General features: G+C 17.4%; 8 protein-coding genes across 8 annotated transcripts; 4 read left to right on the top strand and 4 right to left on the bottom strand.

Annotated features, from left to right (window-relative positions):
* Nucleotides 1-401: 401 nt before the first annotated feature.
* PF3D7_1243300 (conserved Plasmodium protein, unknown function) lies at nucleotides 402-781 on the top strand (the record flags this gene model as incomplete). Its single annotated transcript, XM_001350784.1, has 2 exons — nucleotides 402-575; nucleotides 716-781. The coding sequence occupies 2 exons, from the start codon at nucleotides 402-404 to the stop codon at nucleotides 779-781; spliced, it is 240 nt and encodes a 79-aa protein (XP_001350820.1).
* Nucleotides 782-1287: 506 nt separating this feature from the next.
* On the bottom strand, nucleotides 1288-1539 carry PF3D7_1243200 (dolichyl-diphosphooligosaccharide--protein glycosyltransferase subunit OST5, putative; the record flags this gene model as incomplete). Its single annotated transcript, XM_002585442.1, has 1 exon — nucleotides 1288-1539. The coding sequence occupies one exon, from the start codon at nucleotides 1537-1539 to the stop codon at nucleotides 1288-1290; it is 252 nt and encodes an 83-aa protein (XP_002585488.1).
* A 1075-nt stretch (nucleotides 1540-2614) lies between these two features.
* Nucleotides 2615-3343, top strand: PF3D7_1243100 (zinc finger protein, putative; the record flags this gene model as incomplete). The annotated part of the gene is made up of 1 exon (XM_001350783.1): nucleotides 2615-3343. One exon carries the CDS (start codon nucleotides 2615-2617, stop codon nucleotides 3341-3343), a length of 729 nt encoding a protein of 242 aa, XP_001350819.1.
* An 808-nt stretch (nucleotides 3344-4151) lies between these two features.
* On the bottom strand, nucleotides 4152-5060 carry PF3D7_1243000 (syntaxin, Qa-SNARE family; the record flags this gene model as incomplete). Its single annotated transcript, XM_001350782.1, has 1 exon — nucleotides 4152-5060. The coding sequence occupies one exon, from the start codon at nucleotides 5058-5060 to the stop codon at nucleotides 4152-4154; it is 909 nt and encodes a 302-aa protein (XP_001350818.1).
* A 2167-nt stretch (nucleotides 5061-7227) lies between these two features.
* PF3D7_1242900 (mitochondrial import inner membrane translocase subunit TIM13, putative) lies at nucleotides 7228-7972 on the top strand (the record flags this gene model as incomplete). Its single annotated transcript, XM_001350781.2, has 3 exons — nucleotides 7228-7284; nucleotides 7395-7567; nucleotides 7915-7972. 3 exons carry the CDS (start codon nucleotides 7228-7230, stop codon nucleotides 7970-7972), a joined length of 288 nt encoding a protein of 95 aa, XP_001350817.2.
* A 1521-nt stretch (nucleotides 7973-9493) lies between these two features.
* Nucleotides 9494-11470, top strand: PF3D7_1242800 (rab specific GDP dissociation inhibitor; the record flags this gene model as incomplete). Its single annotated transcript, XM_001350780.1, has 4 exons — nucleotides 9494-9511; nucleotides 9777-9837; nucleotides 10024-10116; nucleotides 10263-11470. The coding sequence occupies 4 exons, from the start codon at nucleotides 9494-9496 to the stop codon at nucleotides 11468-11470; spliced, it is 1380 nt and encodes a 459-aa protein (XP_001350816.1).
* An 896-nt stretch (nucleotides 11471-12366) lies between these two features.
* Nucleotides 12367-13197, bottom strand: PF3D7_1242700 (40S ribosomal protein S17, putative; the record flags this gene model as incomplete). The annotated part of the gene is made up of 2 exons (XM_001350779.1): nucleotides 12367-12777; nucleotides 13195-13197. 2 exons carry the CDS (start codon nucleotides 13195-13197, stop codon nucleotides 12367-12369), a joined length of 414 nt encoding a protein of 137 aa, XP_001350815.1.
* A 1342-nt stretch (nucleotides 13198-14539) lies between these two features.
* Nucleotides 14540-16288, bottom strand: PF3D7_1242600 (protein farnesyltransferase subunit alpha; the record flags this gene model as incomplete). The annotated part of the gene is made up of 2 exons (XM_001350778.2): nucleotides 14540-14629; nucleotides 14813-16288. The coding sequence occupies 2 exons, from the start codon at nucleotides 16286-16288 to the stop codon at nucleotides 14540-14542; spliced, it is 1566 nt and encodes a 521-aa protein (XP_001350814.2).
* Nucleotides 16289-16828: the final 540 nt, after the last annotated feature.

Here is a 16828-nt window from a genome sequence, read left to right as displayed (position 1 = left end):
TTTAATCTACACCAAAATAGCTCACTAGAAAGCCATTTGGTAATATAAAGATATTTTGGAATATTAAAAAAATAATAATAATAATAATAAATAAATAAATATAAATTTATATATATATATATATGTAATAAAAACAATAATGATATAACAGTATGAAACATATTTATAAGCATTCTTATTAATAATAAAAATATAATTTCTTAAATCCCTTATTTTCCTTAAAAAATCATGTTATAATTACAAATTTTGATATTTAAATTTATATATTTATGAATTTAATTTAGGAATAATAATAAGATTATTAATATATTGGTATAAAATATTTTATTTTTTTCTCTGTAAAAGTTATCTTCTTGTCCATTTATATATACATAAATTTAGAATCATACTTTTTTTTAAGAATGGAAAGTAAACATTTTTATGGTGATCATATGACTCATGAGAAGGTTAGGGAATTGTTAGATTCATCGAATGTTACTTACGAGGAAACTCCTAGTTTCTTTAATGGTAACATAATTTATTCACAAAAACCAACAAAAAAAGATAATCTAAAATATCGTATTGAGTACTTGAAAGTATAACCAATTTAAAAATACTAAATATTTTTATTATATTCATTTATATATATATATATATATATATATATATTTAAACATTATCTATGCAATAATAATTTTTTATAATTTTTTTCTTTTTCATTTTATAAATTTGTTAGGATGGAACAGCAATATATTACAAAAGAAGACTAGGAGACTTTAAGAATATTTTCTGTTGTTTTTAAGATTGATTATGTATATAATATGTATTTTGATTTATGCTTCATTACAATATTATATTTATTATGATTATTTATCTAATTTTATTTTTTATATATACAAAATAATATGATAATTTGTATTTAGTGAATATACATTATGATATTTACTTTTCTTTTTTTTCTACGATATATGTATTATTTTATTATTTCATTTTACATATGTGTTTCCAATAATGGATTATCATATAACCATTTTATAATAAACTACTATTTAATTTTTCCATATTAAAAAATTTGAGGGTCTTTTAAAATAACACTTATATCACAAAATATGTTATTTTACATAATATGTATAATATATATATATATATATATATTTAATTCTTTTCCATGTTTAACTTTTTACTAAAAGAAATTATGCACAAATATGATAAATTAGTAATATATATATGTCTACATAAAAAAATAAAAAAAAAAATTAAAATAAAATAAAATTTTTATTCACTTCTAATGTATTATAGTGAATAGTTTCAAACACAAACATCAAAATATAATAATAAAAAATATATGGAAAGCCCTATATTAATAGATGCCATAAAACATAAAATAAGGTTCGTTTTTATACTTTGTTTTGTTCTGTTTACATTATTATAATCAAATAAACAAAAAATACTTATAATGGAATATATTTCAAATAGGAAAAAAAAATATGGAAAGTATTTTCGGTCTAATATGGAGTTAAAAGGTTCTAAATCTACAGAATTATTTTCAGTAGCATTCATTTTTAAGAGTATGATATAAGAATAAATTCGTAATTTATACTTCTTTTAATGTTGTCTTCCTTGATCTATGTGTTAAGAAAATGATTATCCTTTTAACTATTATGATAATTTCTTATAAACATCAATAAAATAAATGTATAATACTTTTATAAATCATAGATTATATCAGCTAAATAATAAGCGCTACTAAAATTGTATATTATTAAGTATTAATTTTTATCACCCGTAAATATTCTTATAGTTTCATAAAAACTTCCATATTCCCTTTTGTATATTTTTTCAATAGAATACACCTACATATATATTTATTTAACGAATAATGATAGTCTATAAACAATATAAATAGTAAATCAAAAGAAAAGTATTATTTCTTAATATTTATATATTATTTTTATATTCTTCTTATTTTTCTCTTCAGAATTATATGAATAAATATATATTTTTATAACTCTTACACAAAATTTCAAAAAAAAAAAAAAAAAAAAATAAAATAAATGTAAAATTAATTTATTTGATCATCTAAATTTAATGATATAAAAATAAAATTAAAAATATTGTATACATTTTTATATATACATTTATGTGGTTCTTAATTTTTTCATTTTTTTTCTTATACATATTTCAGGACTTTTACATATTAATAATACAGCATGAAGATACTATGCCAGTAAAAAAAATAAAATATTATCTTCAGAAGAAGAAAATAAAATTTGAATATACATATTTTTCGTTTTATAAAAATTAAAAAAAATATATATATTATGTTTCATTTATAAGGAAATATAGTACCTTAGATATAATTTTTTTTTTTTTTTTTCTACCAATACAATTTATATTATATGTACTTAAAAAGTACGTAAATTATAAGCTATTCATATTTCGTTGTATGAATGATATAATTATATATAATATATATTTTTTTTCTTTTTTTTTTTCTTTTTTTTTTTCTTTTTTTTGTTTCCTTTTTTTCGTATTTGATTTTTATAATGTGGTATATAATATAAATTAATATATATATATATATATATATATATATAATATATGCATAAGATAAGGCTTAAAAAAAAACGTAAAAATGAGCAAAAAAAGAAAGAGTTATGAAAATGATGAGGACGTTTATGATAATAAAAGGAATAAGAAAAACGTTGCCTCAAGTATTGATAGTTATGGAAGAAAAGTTTGGGATAAAGAATATTATCAAAAGAAGGTTGATGAAAAAGTTGAGAATGATGAGGATGAATTAATATTAAAATTGTTGCCGGATCTAAAAAAAAAATCTAAACTTGAGCCGCCTCCACCATCGGAAAGAAAATTATTAGAAGAAAGAAAAGAAAATTTATTATTAGAAAAAAATTTAGGTAAAGTTCAAATTTTAACTCAGAAAACCCCTAAAAATGAACAAGGAGGCTATTATTGTAAAATATGTGATTGTGTTCTTAAAGATTCACAAACATATTTAGATCACATTAATGGAAAGAATCATAATAGAATGTTAGGTTATAGTATGAAGGTAAAAAAAGTTACTTTAGATGATGTAAAAAAAAGGTTAAGCCTTCTTAAAGATAAGAAACAAAACAAAACAGAGGATGTTGAAAAAGATCCATATGAAGATGCTAAGAAAAATTTAAAAGATATGCAAGAAGATGAGGAAAGGAGAATCCAAAAACGAAAGGAAAAGAAGATGCTAAAGAAATTAGAAAAGGAAAAAAAGAAAAACGAAAATGAAAATGAAAATAACGATGAAGAATCGGACAATATGAATATGATGTTCAAAGAGATGGGACTACCGACCTCCTTTGTATAAATATATAATATATACAATATATTTTTATATATTAAAATTTTTTTTTTTTTATGTAATAATTATTAACATTTCTCACACTTGCACTTATCAATATGTAATAGTTGTTTGTTTTGTTTGGTGATATATTATTATATTATATTATATAATTATTAATTATTATTTATTCATTTTATTTTCTTTGTTCTTTTTTTTTTTTTTTTTTTTTTTTTTTGTAAAGCCACTATAACTTTTATATCTTAATGATTTAAAAAACTTATTCATATTTATTTTAAATTATAAATGTTATAATGTTTAGAAAAAAAAAAAAAAAAAAGAATAAATATATTTCAAAATATTATTCAAATGGAAAAAAAAAAAAAAAAATATACATACATACATACATTCATATATATAAGAAGTTGTTGGAATATACATAATTTTTTAAAATGTTTTCCAACATTACTATTTTAAATTAAATATATAGAATAAAACAAAAAAAAAAAAAAAAAAAAAAAAAATAAGGGAGAATTAAAAATATAATACTGTTCGTTTTCTTCACATATTCATAAATTAAGCATATTAATATTTATGAGAACTAGCTAATCGGGCTTGTATCGGTAGAGAATAAAAAAAAAAAAAAAAAAAAAAAAAATTAAACTATAAACTAGCTGTCTTAGCATATATATAAAAGCTAGGTGTTAATTTTTTTTTTTTTTTTTTTTTTATATACACATATAAGCTAGCCATTTTTGTGAATTAATAATATCATAAAAGCTTATCCACATATATATATATATATATATATATATATATATATGTGTAAAACAAATCAATACAAATGTTTGATTATAATTAAAAATAATAAAACAAAAATTAATGTCGTAAGGTATGAAACACATTTTTTTGCTATTTTATCATTTTCTCTTTTTTCTATAATTTTCAATTTGTTTATTCCTTTTTCACTTTTGTCCAAGGATGCTTCCATATTATAATCGATTTGATCTAATAAGGATCCTTGATCAACTAACATAACTGATAATTCTTTAAATATTGTGTGAAGATCTACTACAGTATCAGCAATTTTTTTCAAGTCACTATTCCTTTTGTTCATATTAACTGATGAGTGTTGTTGTTCTTCTTGCTGATAAAGTAATTCATTTTGTTCATTGAAGTTTTGATATTGTTGAAGGTCATCATATGCATTAGACATTTTTTTAAATTCTTTTATATAACTTTTTTGATTTTTATGAAATGTTTGTGATAATGATTGTAGCTGAGAAAGTAAGCTACTTTTAGCATTATTCTTAAGTTTTTCAATTATATTATTTTTATCTTTATCATAATCTTTTGAAGACACACTTTGAATTTTTTGTTCACAATTTTTTATTAAAAATGTTATGTTTGAGGATAATTGTGTTATATTTTCTGTAAGTGTTTCATCATTATTTAAAGCATTTAAAAGTTTATTTTTTTGTAATTTTTGAAGTTGTATTAATTTTGTTTTCATATTATTTATATCTTCTGAACATTCTTCAATTTTTTCTATCCAATAAGGAGGTAACATGCTTTGTTCTTGCATTTCCAAATCTTCATTTTCATTTAATAAATTTTCTTTTCCTGTATCTTCATCTTCATCTAATTTTTCATATGCTCTTAATTTAAATCTGTTTTTTTTCTTTTTTATTTCTCTCCTATAATCGAAATATGTATTTGTAATATTTCTATATATAACTTCCATTCTTACGTTATCCTTATTCTTTATAGTATATATATATATATATATATATATATATGTATTAATAATATAATAGTACTTTCACTGTAAATTTAATTGTTTTATTATTATAATATATGTATTATTACAATTTTTACACCTATTTTTTTGAATATATTACGTGTATTCGACTATGTTTCATCATTTATTTTATATTTTGTAAAAGATATATATCATATATATGAATTAAATATATATAAAATTTTATTTTATTTTATTTTATTTTAATTTTTATTTATTTTTTTTTTTTTTTTTAATGCATATATTTCTCACATAATTATCATAACAATATTGATATATAAAATATACGTATATTTATTTTCCGTATTTATTTGTTATTTTTTTTATTTTTTTTTTTTTTTCTCGTACAGTAAACATATGAAGAATGCACATTTTCATCTTAAAAAAAATAATTATGTTCAAATATATTTTATTAATGTATGATATTTTTTTCTTTTACAATTGAGCACATTTTGTATGAAAATATATTTTACCCTGTTTTGAATATTAATTTAAACAACCATCATAAAGAAATAAAATAAGATAAATAAATCCATACATATATACATAATATATATATATATTTCATCAGGATAATCATTAATAAAAATAAATTTTTGTATTATAAAATGATTTGAGAAAAAAAAAAAAAAAAATGGACATATATATATTTTTAATCCAAAGGATAAAATAATTGAACTTTGGAATAAATACAAGTACAATTAAATATTATAATTTTAATAATACACCATTTTACTATTTATTAAAAATTAGAAATATTGAGGATGTATTTTAATATTGTAATTTTTGACATATGAAATATTCAACTTAAAGGAACACATTATTACCTTTTTTAACACATAAATAAATGTATTATATATATAGTATGATTTTTTCATGTATACATATTCAAATGTAACCTTTTTTATATATTCTTATGGAATATTCACATTCATAAGTAATTTCCATCATATTTGATTCTATAGAGATATTAATTTATTTTAATTATTTTAATTTTTTTTTTTTTTTTTTACACACTGCATACAAGAAAAAATAATTAAAATAAAGTGAATGTATTAGGAAGATAATTACATTCCTATAAATATTAAAAATTACATTATATATATAATATATTATTGTCTTTTTATGTTTTTTTTCTTTTTAATTTTTAATTTTCAATATATATATATTTATTTTTTTATTTAAAAAAGCGAAGGAAATTTTTTTAATTTATTATTCATATTGTTTTGTTTTCGTAAAGGATGCAATTTATTTCCAAAAGGATGAAAAGAAAAAAAGTAAATAAAAAAAATAATAAAAATAAATAAATAAATAAATAAGGGATAGCACTTTGTTATTATTATATTTTTTTATTTATCCATACGACAACATTTTTTACAATAAAATACTTGTAATGTGTTATATGTATTAATTTTCCAATCCAAATATATATGTATAAGTATATTTATTCTTATAACACATATATATGAAATGTTTTGAATGTATAAAGAAATTTTAAAATATTATAATATTTAAATATTATAAAATTTAGAATGCTAATAATCTAAAGAATAGTAAATAAAAAAAAAAAAAAAAAAAAAAAAAGAAAAACAAAGTGGAGAAGTGAAATATATAATTCTATATATAAAGTTTGATATAGAATATAAATATGTAGTAATGGAGAAACAAAAAAAAAAAAAAAAAAAAAAAAAAAAGAAACATATATATTATATTATATATATATATATATATTTATTTATTTATTTATATTATACATTTAAAATATATTATTTACATCATTTACATAATATACATTGTACCATTGAAAAAAAAAAAATATTATATATATATATATATTATATTTTGATGATAAATAAAATGATAAAAATTTTAGTTGTTTTTTTTTGAATTTTTTTTTTTTTTTTTTTGGAGTTTTTTTCCCATCTTTTCCATTTTGGAAAAATTTTGTTTAAAAATTAAATGATATAATTTAAAATATCTATATATATGTTTTTTAATTATTTTTTTATTTTTGTTGTAAGAAAATTTATAACATATTAAGAAGGAACAAGTTCATTTTAAAAAGAACATTTTCATATATTTATATTTTTGAAAATTTATATAAATAAAAATGGACCTTTCCTCTTTACCTACAGATGATAATCTTGACGACAAAAAGAGAGCAGCAGTATGTTTAAAAAAGCTTATATATGTATATATATATATATATATGTGTATGTATAATATAACAAATATGTTGTTTGATATTACTTTTGTATTTAAATTTTTGGTGAGTAGGTTTTATTAAGTCTGCAAGAAATTGTACAGAAACAAAAAGAAAATGTAAAGGTTATGGATATTTGTTTTAATAAATGTGTTTCAAAAATTGGACCAAAATTAAGTTCAAGTGAACAAAAATGTATATGGGATTGTGCAAATAGCTATTTTTATACTAACGTTTTCTTAAATCAGTAAGAAAAAAAAATATATAAAATAATTAAATATATATATATATATATTTATATATATGTATACAGAACATGATCATAGTTATATATATGAAGAATATATTATACATTCCATCGTAATTATTTTTTTTTTTTTTACAAACATATATAAATATATAGCCTTCTACATGTGTACAGTTTTATTATACACTTAATTGCTTATTAAATGAATATATTATCTACCCTTAAATGAAAAATGAAAAAAATTTAAATGCTCATATACTTATATATTTTCATAACTTTATTTATAATTGGTTATTTATATATATATATATGTATATATTTTTTGCTTTCTTTTTTTTTTTTTGTAGGCGCTTGGAACAGATGACAAAGATTTTAAAATCAAATAGTGACTACACAAACTTATAAAAATAATGATTAGAATTTTTTTTTTTTTTTTTTAATATTATTCCCACATATTCCTTACTTTTTAATTGTTTTTCTTTTTTTTTTTTTTTCTTTTTTGGTTGTATATAAAAAAAAATATATGCCATATTTATAAAATTTGTTTAAATAATTATTGTAATTTATAATTACTCTGATTAACCTAAACCTTTCTATTTAAAATTTATTAGAATATATTAAAAGATTTCATTACTTAAATAAAAAAATTAAAAAAAAAAAATAATAGTATTAATTATTTTTTTAGGAATTTGTATTTTTTTTTGGCCTTATAAATATATTTTATATTCTTAAAGATAAAAATAATATATATATTATTGGGAGTATAATAAAAATATTTTAAAATTACTTATATTTTTGGAAATTTATTCATCAAAGGAGACATACCGTTACATATGAAAAAAATAAAAAATAAAAAATACAAAAAGTATAAATACATAAGCATAACTATATATTATATATATATAAATATGTATATATATATATATATATAAATATGTATATATATATGTATATATTATATATGTATGTATTATGTATGTAATTATTTTTTATATTTATTTATTTTTATATTTAATTTTATTAATAAATAAGAATAATACGAATAATTCACAGTTTATTCTTTTTTTATATAAATATAATTAATATATCATAATATAATATATATAATAATTTTAATAAACACATTAAATATTTTAATTATTTAAAAAAATAATAATAATATATAATAAAATTATTAAAATATATATAATTAATTGAAGAATATATTTTTTTGTACTTCAAAACAAAAATAATATAATATAATAAAAATAATATAAAAAAATATAAAAATAAAAACATAATAATATATGCATATAAATATTATTATTATAATATATTTGTTTATGTGTTAATAAAAAATGTACAATATGTATATTTTTTTTTTATAAAATATATAACAATATGCCAAAAAAAAAAAAAATAAAATAAAATAAAAAAAAAAAATAAAATAATAAAATGAATATTTTATAAAAAAATACGATGATTAATATAATTAAATAGATCAGATTAATAATATTCCTGTTCATAAAAAAATATATGTATATTTAACATAACCCTTCATTGTATTTTAAAATAAGAAAATTTTTAGTCTATCATTTTTTTTTTTTTCCAATTTTATTTTGAAATTTATTTTTTTATTTTTTTTAAATATAATATGCATATATATATATATATATATATAATAATATTATATATTTGCATTTTTAGAACAAATATTTATATTTAAAAATTTTTATTTTTTTTGAAAATATAAAACTACAGAATATATCCCACTAAAAAAAAATATAAATAAAATAAATAAATAATAAAGATATATGTATTTATATATATATATATATATTTTTTTTTATTTATTTATTTATTTATTTATTTATCTATTTATTTACATAATATATATATTAATTAATATAAAAATAATTATTGTTATTACAAATTTTACGGAATAAAATGAATGAGCATTATGATGTAATAATAATAAAATATATAACCAAAAAGAATAATATATATTAATAAATGCAAATATATATATATATATATATTTATATTTATATATGTACATATTTTTATTTTTTTCTTATGTATTACTCTGTGTTTATATCATATATATATTTTTACAGTGTATGCTTTTGTGTTGCATATGTAAATGTATAGATATATGCCCTTCATATATTTTTGAGGTATCAATTTGACAAATTGTAAGTTCCCATATTTTTTTTTTTTTTTTATTTAGGTTATTATTTTAGGTACGGGGCTCAAAGAATGCATTTTAAGTGGACTTTTGTCCCACTATGGTAAATATTAAAATATGTTTTGTTATATATATATATATATATATATATATGTATGTATGTATTTTTTTTTTTTTTTTTTTTTTTTTTTGAATTTGATACATTAAAAAATCTTATTGCATATTTTAATACTTGATATGTTATATATAAAAAAAAAAAAAAATGCTTTGATTTTTTTCCTTTGTACAGGTAAAAAGATTTTAGTATTAGACAGAAACCCCTATTATGGTGGAGAAACTGCATCATTGAATTTAACAAATTTGTATAATACTTTTAAGCCAAGTAATATTTATATATGACATCATATATATATATATATATATATATATTTTTTTTTTTGTGTGTTTGTGCATATACTTGTTACAAAGATATAATAATTATTTCACAATGTTTTATATATTTGTTCCCACTTTTTCTTGCCCCTTCAGAGGAGAACATTCCAAGCAAATATGGAGAGAATAGACATTGGAATGTAGACTTAATTCCGAAGTTTATTTTGGTTGGAGGTAATTTAGTAAAAATATTAAAAAAGACTAGAGTAACAAATTATTTGGAATGGCTTGTTGTAGAAGGGTCATATGTTTATCAACATCAAAAGAAAGGATTTTTAACTTCTGAAAAATTTATTCATAAGGTGCCTGCTACCGATATGGAAGCTTTAGTATCTCCATTATTATCGTTAATGGAAAAAAATAGATGTAAAAATTTTTACCAGTATGTAAGTGAATGGGATGCAAATAAAAGGAATACATGGGATAATTTAGATCCATATAAATTAACAATGTTGGAAATATATAAGCACTTTAATTTGTGTCAATTAACTATAGATTTTTTAGGACATGCTGTGGCTTTATATTTGAATGATGATTATTTAAAACAGCCAGCATATTTAACTTTAGAAAGAATCAAATTATATATGCAGTCTATATCAGCTTTTGGTAAATCTCCATTTATATATCCATTATATGGTTTAGGTGGTATACCCGAAGGTTTTTCTCGTATGTGTGCAATAAACGGAGGTACATTTATGTTAAATAAAAATGTTGTAGATTTTGTTTTTGATGATGATAATAAAGTATGTGGTATAAAATCAAGTGATGGTGAAATTGCTTATTGTGATAAAGTTATATGTGATCCAAGTTATGTTATGCATTTAAAAAATAAAATTAAAAAAATTGGACAAGTCATAAGATGTATATGTATCTTAAGTAATCCAATACCTGAAACGAATCAAACCAATAGCTGTCAAATTATTATTCCACAAAATCAATTAAATAGAAAAAGTGATATATATATTAATCTTGTTTCCTTTCAACATGGTGTTACACTTAAAGGAAAATATATTGCCATTGTATCAGCAACGGTAGAAACAAATAATCCAATAAAAGAAATCGAAAAACCATTAGAACTTTTGGGAACAATTGAGGAAAAATTTGTCAAAATTTCAGATTTGTATGTATCTACCAGCAAAAAACCAGCTGACAATATTTTTGTTACTTCTTCATATGATGCTACTTCTCATTTTGAGACAGCAACAAATGACCTTTTACAAATATGGGAAAACTTATGGGGACAAAAATTAAATTTTGACGATTTAAATACAAATGCTGATGGAGAAGCTCCAGATTTTAACTGACATAAAAAAAAAAAAAAAAATATATATATATATATATATATATATGTATATATATACATATTCATTTTACAGATGTGCATGTGAATCAATCTATTTATACGTTTATATATATGTTTATATAGTTTATATTTGTACATATAGACATTTATAATTACATGCTAATTTTTTTTTTTTTTTTTTTTTTTTTTGCTGTTTTATGTAATGGTGCCATTACTTATAAAAGGCACTTTTAAAATGCATTATATATAAAAATGTAACATTCTTTTACATTATTTGAATTATAGTTTTGATTATAAAAATTAATTCCTGACAATTTTTTGTTTTCGCATAATCAAATAATATACATATATAATACATATATATATATATATTTATTTATTTATATAATTATTTAGTTATTTTTCAAAAAAAATCATAAATATAAAATGAGACAAGATTTAATTAAATTGATCCAGAGTACAATATACATGTTTCATATGTTGTACTAACTTAAATATAAATATAACTTTATATCTTTAAGTATTAATATTTTTATTATAAAAAGAATAATTAATTTCAAAGTTAAATTTTTCTTTCCAAAAATTAAATGATAAAGAGTGGTTGTTATATATATGAAAAAAAAATTAAAAAAAAAAAAAAAAAAAAAAAAAAATACACATATATATGTACAAAGAAATGAGTATTCAATTTAATATATGATTGTATGTATGTACATATATATATATATATATATATATATATATATATATATATATATATACAATTTTGTTCTTGTATTGACTCTATTTAATTATATTAAAATTGATACTTCAAAAATATAATACATATTATATAAATATATTACACATAATATACTTACATATGTTATATTGATTTTAATTTTAATTTTTTCTTTTTTAAAATTGGTTATTCATTCTGTTTTGTTTTTGTTGGTTAGTGTTAATCATGGGATTATGTACTTTCATGTTGCTAATATTTATACCCAAGGATTTGATCATACGTAATGTATCAGGTTCTACATAAATTACGCTAACATCAATTTGTGATTTTTCTGGGACAAAATCTAAACGTCTTTCTCTTTCTTCTTCTTGTAATTTCAAACTAATACCACGTACAGGTCCCTTTTGTATTCTTTTCATTAAGTGAGTAACAAAACCAGCAACTTTATTTTTCATTCTCTTTGAGGGAATTATGGCTACTTCCTCTGTTATCTTTTTGTTAATTTGAAAATCTAGAGTTAATTTGGCATAGTACTTTTCTACAATTTGCCTTGCGGCTCTTTTAATAGTTTTAGTCCTGACTCTTCCCTAAAAGGTCATAAAAAAGAAAAAAAAATAATATTTAAATATATGTATATAAATATAATATATATTTATGTAATATATATATATATATATATATATATATATATATATATATATTCCAAATAAAATATGTACAGAAAAAATAATTGTGATCAAACCATTTCTGGATGATATATACAATTTATTCTTTTATTAATAATATTATTTTTTATATTTATTATTTTATTTTTCTTTCTTTCTTTTTTTTTTTTTCTGATTTTATATTTTCGATTTGTTCTTATGTTTTCACAGTTTTAAATATAATAACAAAAAACAAAACAAATATATATATATATATATTATATATTATATTTAAAAAAGATACATTTATATATTTAAAATTTACAAAAAGCTTAGAAAATATTAATTATATATTCTTACCATTTTGCTGCATCAAAATTTATAATATATATTATTTATTTAAATTTTTGTGTTTCGTTTTTGAAAAATTATATGTTTTATAAAATATATATATATTTATTTAATTATTTATTTAAATAAATATTTATATAATTATATTTTTATTTATTAAGAAAAAGAAAAATAAAAAAGAAATCTATCTTTTTTTAATTTTATTACTTTTTTTTAAATCATTATAATATATATTAAAAAAATGTATATTATTATATAAATATTTATATTATATATATTATATATATATATATATATATATATATATATTATATATATAATTTTTTTTTTTTTTTTTCCTCTTTTTTTGTGTTGGAAATAAGTTAATACCTTTTTTTTTTTGTTTGTTTGATTTTAATTATAAGAAGAAAAAAAAATCTCCTTTTGCTTTTATTATTAATTTTTTTGATGTATACTTATTATATTGGATATATGTAATACTAATTTATAAAAATTAAAGAATAATATATTTATATATTAGTGCTTAAAATATAATATATATATATATATATATTAATATATTATTATATATTATTTAAGATCATAATCATAAAACAAATATATATTGGTATTTTATTTTATAAATACATCATATCATCACATATATTTTGATTATAATATATAATTTTATTATGTTTTTCTATATTTTATTTTGTATTATTAAATCTATATTATATAATGTATAATAAAAAATCATATTGTATATTATTCATATATATATATATATATCCTCTCATCACTGTAAGTTTAAAATTTTAAACCCCTTTAATTACAAATTATATTTTTTTAAGGTACATAATATATATACAAGCACTAAAATATTTATAGTATAATATTATATTTATATATATTTATATATATAATATATATATTTATAATATAATGAATAGCCTGTTTATATATATTTTAAAAAATCATATAGTTTTATATATTAAAATAATATATATAAAATATAAAAAATAAAGTATTTTATTTTTCTATATTTTCATTAATATAATTATTATTTCGTCAGTATTTAAAAAAAAAAAAAAACAAAAAATATTAAAAAAAAATAAAAATAAGAATAAATACATGACTTAATTTAAAATATATAATTTATGAAATGCACAAATGAAAATATATAAGTATATATTTTAAAAAATCACAAAAAAAGAAATTAAAAAATTAATATTATACATATATTATATATATGTAGTATATATGTAACATTATTTATATTTAATAAAACATATTAATATAAAAAAAAAGGACGTGCTTTTTCTTTTTTCTTTTCCTTTATTTATAACAACATAAAATATCATATTGTGTTCCCTTTTCATATTTTTAACCTTTTTTGAACACATTCTATTCTATCTTTCCACACATGTTCGTTAAAATCGTCATACTTTTGTAGATACCTATAACACTGTTAAATGATAAAAAAAAATATATATATATATTATATATATATACATTTATATATATGTTAAAACATATAATGTAAATCCTTTTCAGCTATAATTAATAAAAACATTCATATACCATATACATTTTATATATGTTTCCATATTTTTTTATTTTTATTTTTTTTTTATCTTTCCATATTTACCTCTATTTCATCATCATAAGATCCGTTGTAAGAATAAAGTTGTGAAAGGAAGACTAGAACAAATTTTGATTTGTGCTGAATTTTTATTAGTTCATTTTTAATGTAGTTAACAAGAGGAATTTGGAAAATATTTCTCTCGTCATGTTTATATGTTTCTTCTTTTTTCTCACATTGTATATTTAATTCTGTATTTTTTTGTTTTATTTGGCTGGCATTTTGATATAACTTAATATATAAAAAAACCATATGAATGAAATAATTAAAAATAGCTTGGTTATCATAAAATTGATTTGCATATGTAAAACAGAAATAAATTTCTTTCTGCATTTTTGCTAAATCATGAAAATAACTTAATTTGTTAAGTATAAAATATCTATATACCCACAATGAATTATTATATATATCAATAGTTAATAAATAATTAATAAAACAAAATTCATGTAATATAATATTATGTTTTTTACATATATATTCATTTTGTAAAATATTAAATTTATCTATAAGCCATGTTTTAGTAGCCCAAGAATTATAATTTTTCATATCAATAAATATATCACAATTATTATATAATAATTCTTCATATAAAAAATTATCTATATTAATTATTTCATTTGGTAATAAAGAATTTTTAAAGAATATATTATTATTAATAATATTTCCTAATTCTTCATAAATATATATATTATTTCTATTATTTTCTTGTCCTTCTTCAAAATCCGTATCATCACAATTACTTATAAAACCATCATCATCATTATAAAAATTATCATGTATATTATATGAACTATTACTGTTCATTTCTTCTTCTGAACTTATAAAATTCTTTTCATCATCGAATGAAGATATATAATTATTTTCCATATCTATATTATATTCATTTAAATTTTCATTTTTATTATCTATATTTTTCCCCTCCTCAATATAGATATTATAATTACATTCATTATTTCTTTGGTTATTTTTTTTTCTATAATTCATTTTATATATATACTCGATTAGCCATCTTCTATGGAACCAGCTCTGAAAACTTTTAATATTATCACTTATAATGTATTTTGTAAATTTTAAATCATTCAATAGATTTAAATTTAATTTCTTTAAACATTTTCTTCTGTACACCCATGCACTATAATAAGAAGAATTCATTTTTATAACATAACTACATATAATATATCCTTCAAAAGAATATTCTTTTTTTTCTATTAAGGATGATAACAAGCAAAATAACATCCTTTCCCTATCACTATAATATGTATTTATTAAACTAATCTTTTCTTTATTTTTTATATCACCCTTCTCATCAATTAAATATTTCTTAGCATCTTCTTCTAAATCTTTTATTTCTATAACAAAATTTTTCTGTTCCATCATATTTAACATAACATTATTCAAAGGTTCGAACTGTTCGTCATCCAAATGTTCAGGATAACTCACACCGAACTTTTTCTTATATGCATACAAGCATCGATTTTCCATTTGTTAAAATCTCATTTAATTTAACATAATCAAAAAAAATATATAATAAGAATAAATAAAAACAATGAAATATTATATATATTATATATATTATATATATTATATATATGTATATATTTATATTTATATGTCATATAAATATAAACTTAAAAATATTAATACATATATATATATATATATATATATATATATTATCGGGTTACATTTACATTTCCAATTTTTTCTTTAAACATAATATATATTTTTAATTTCCTATTTACAGAATTTCCGCTTTTTTATTTTTTTTTATTTTTTTTTATTTTTTTTATTTTTTTTTAATTTATTATTTTTTTTTTTTTTTTTTTGTACATAAATTTTTATTAGATAGGACCACGATATATTACATACCTCTATTTATTTGTACAACACATAAATAAATATAGGTAAAAGAAAAAGAAAAATTTTATATGAATGAATTATAATAAAAATATTTAAATTTTTATATGAATTTCATAAATATGTGAAAATAATATTTTTATTTTATAAAAGTATAGCTTTTAA

Source organism: Plasmodium falciparum (assembly GCF_000002765.6).
Source record: "Plasmodium falciparum 3D7 genome assembly, chromosome: 12".
NCBI classification, from domain to species: domain Eukaryota; phylum Apicomplexa; class Aconoidasida; order Haemosporida; family Plasmodiidae; genus Plasmodium; species Plasmodium falciparum.
The sequence above is the reverse complement of the archived record's forward strand: the minus strand, read 5'-3'. Positions and strand labels throughout refer to the sequence as shown.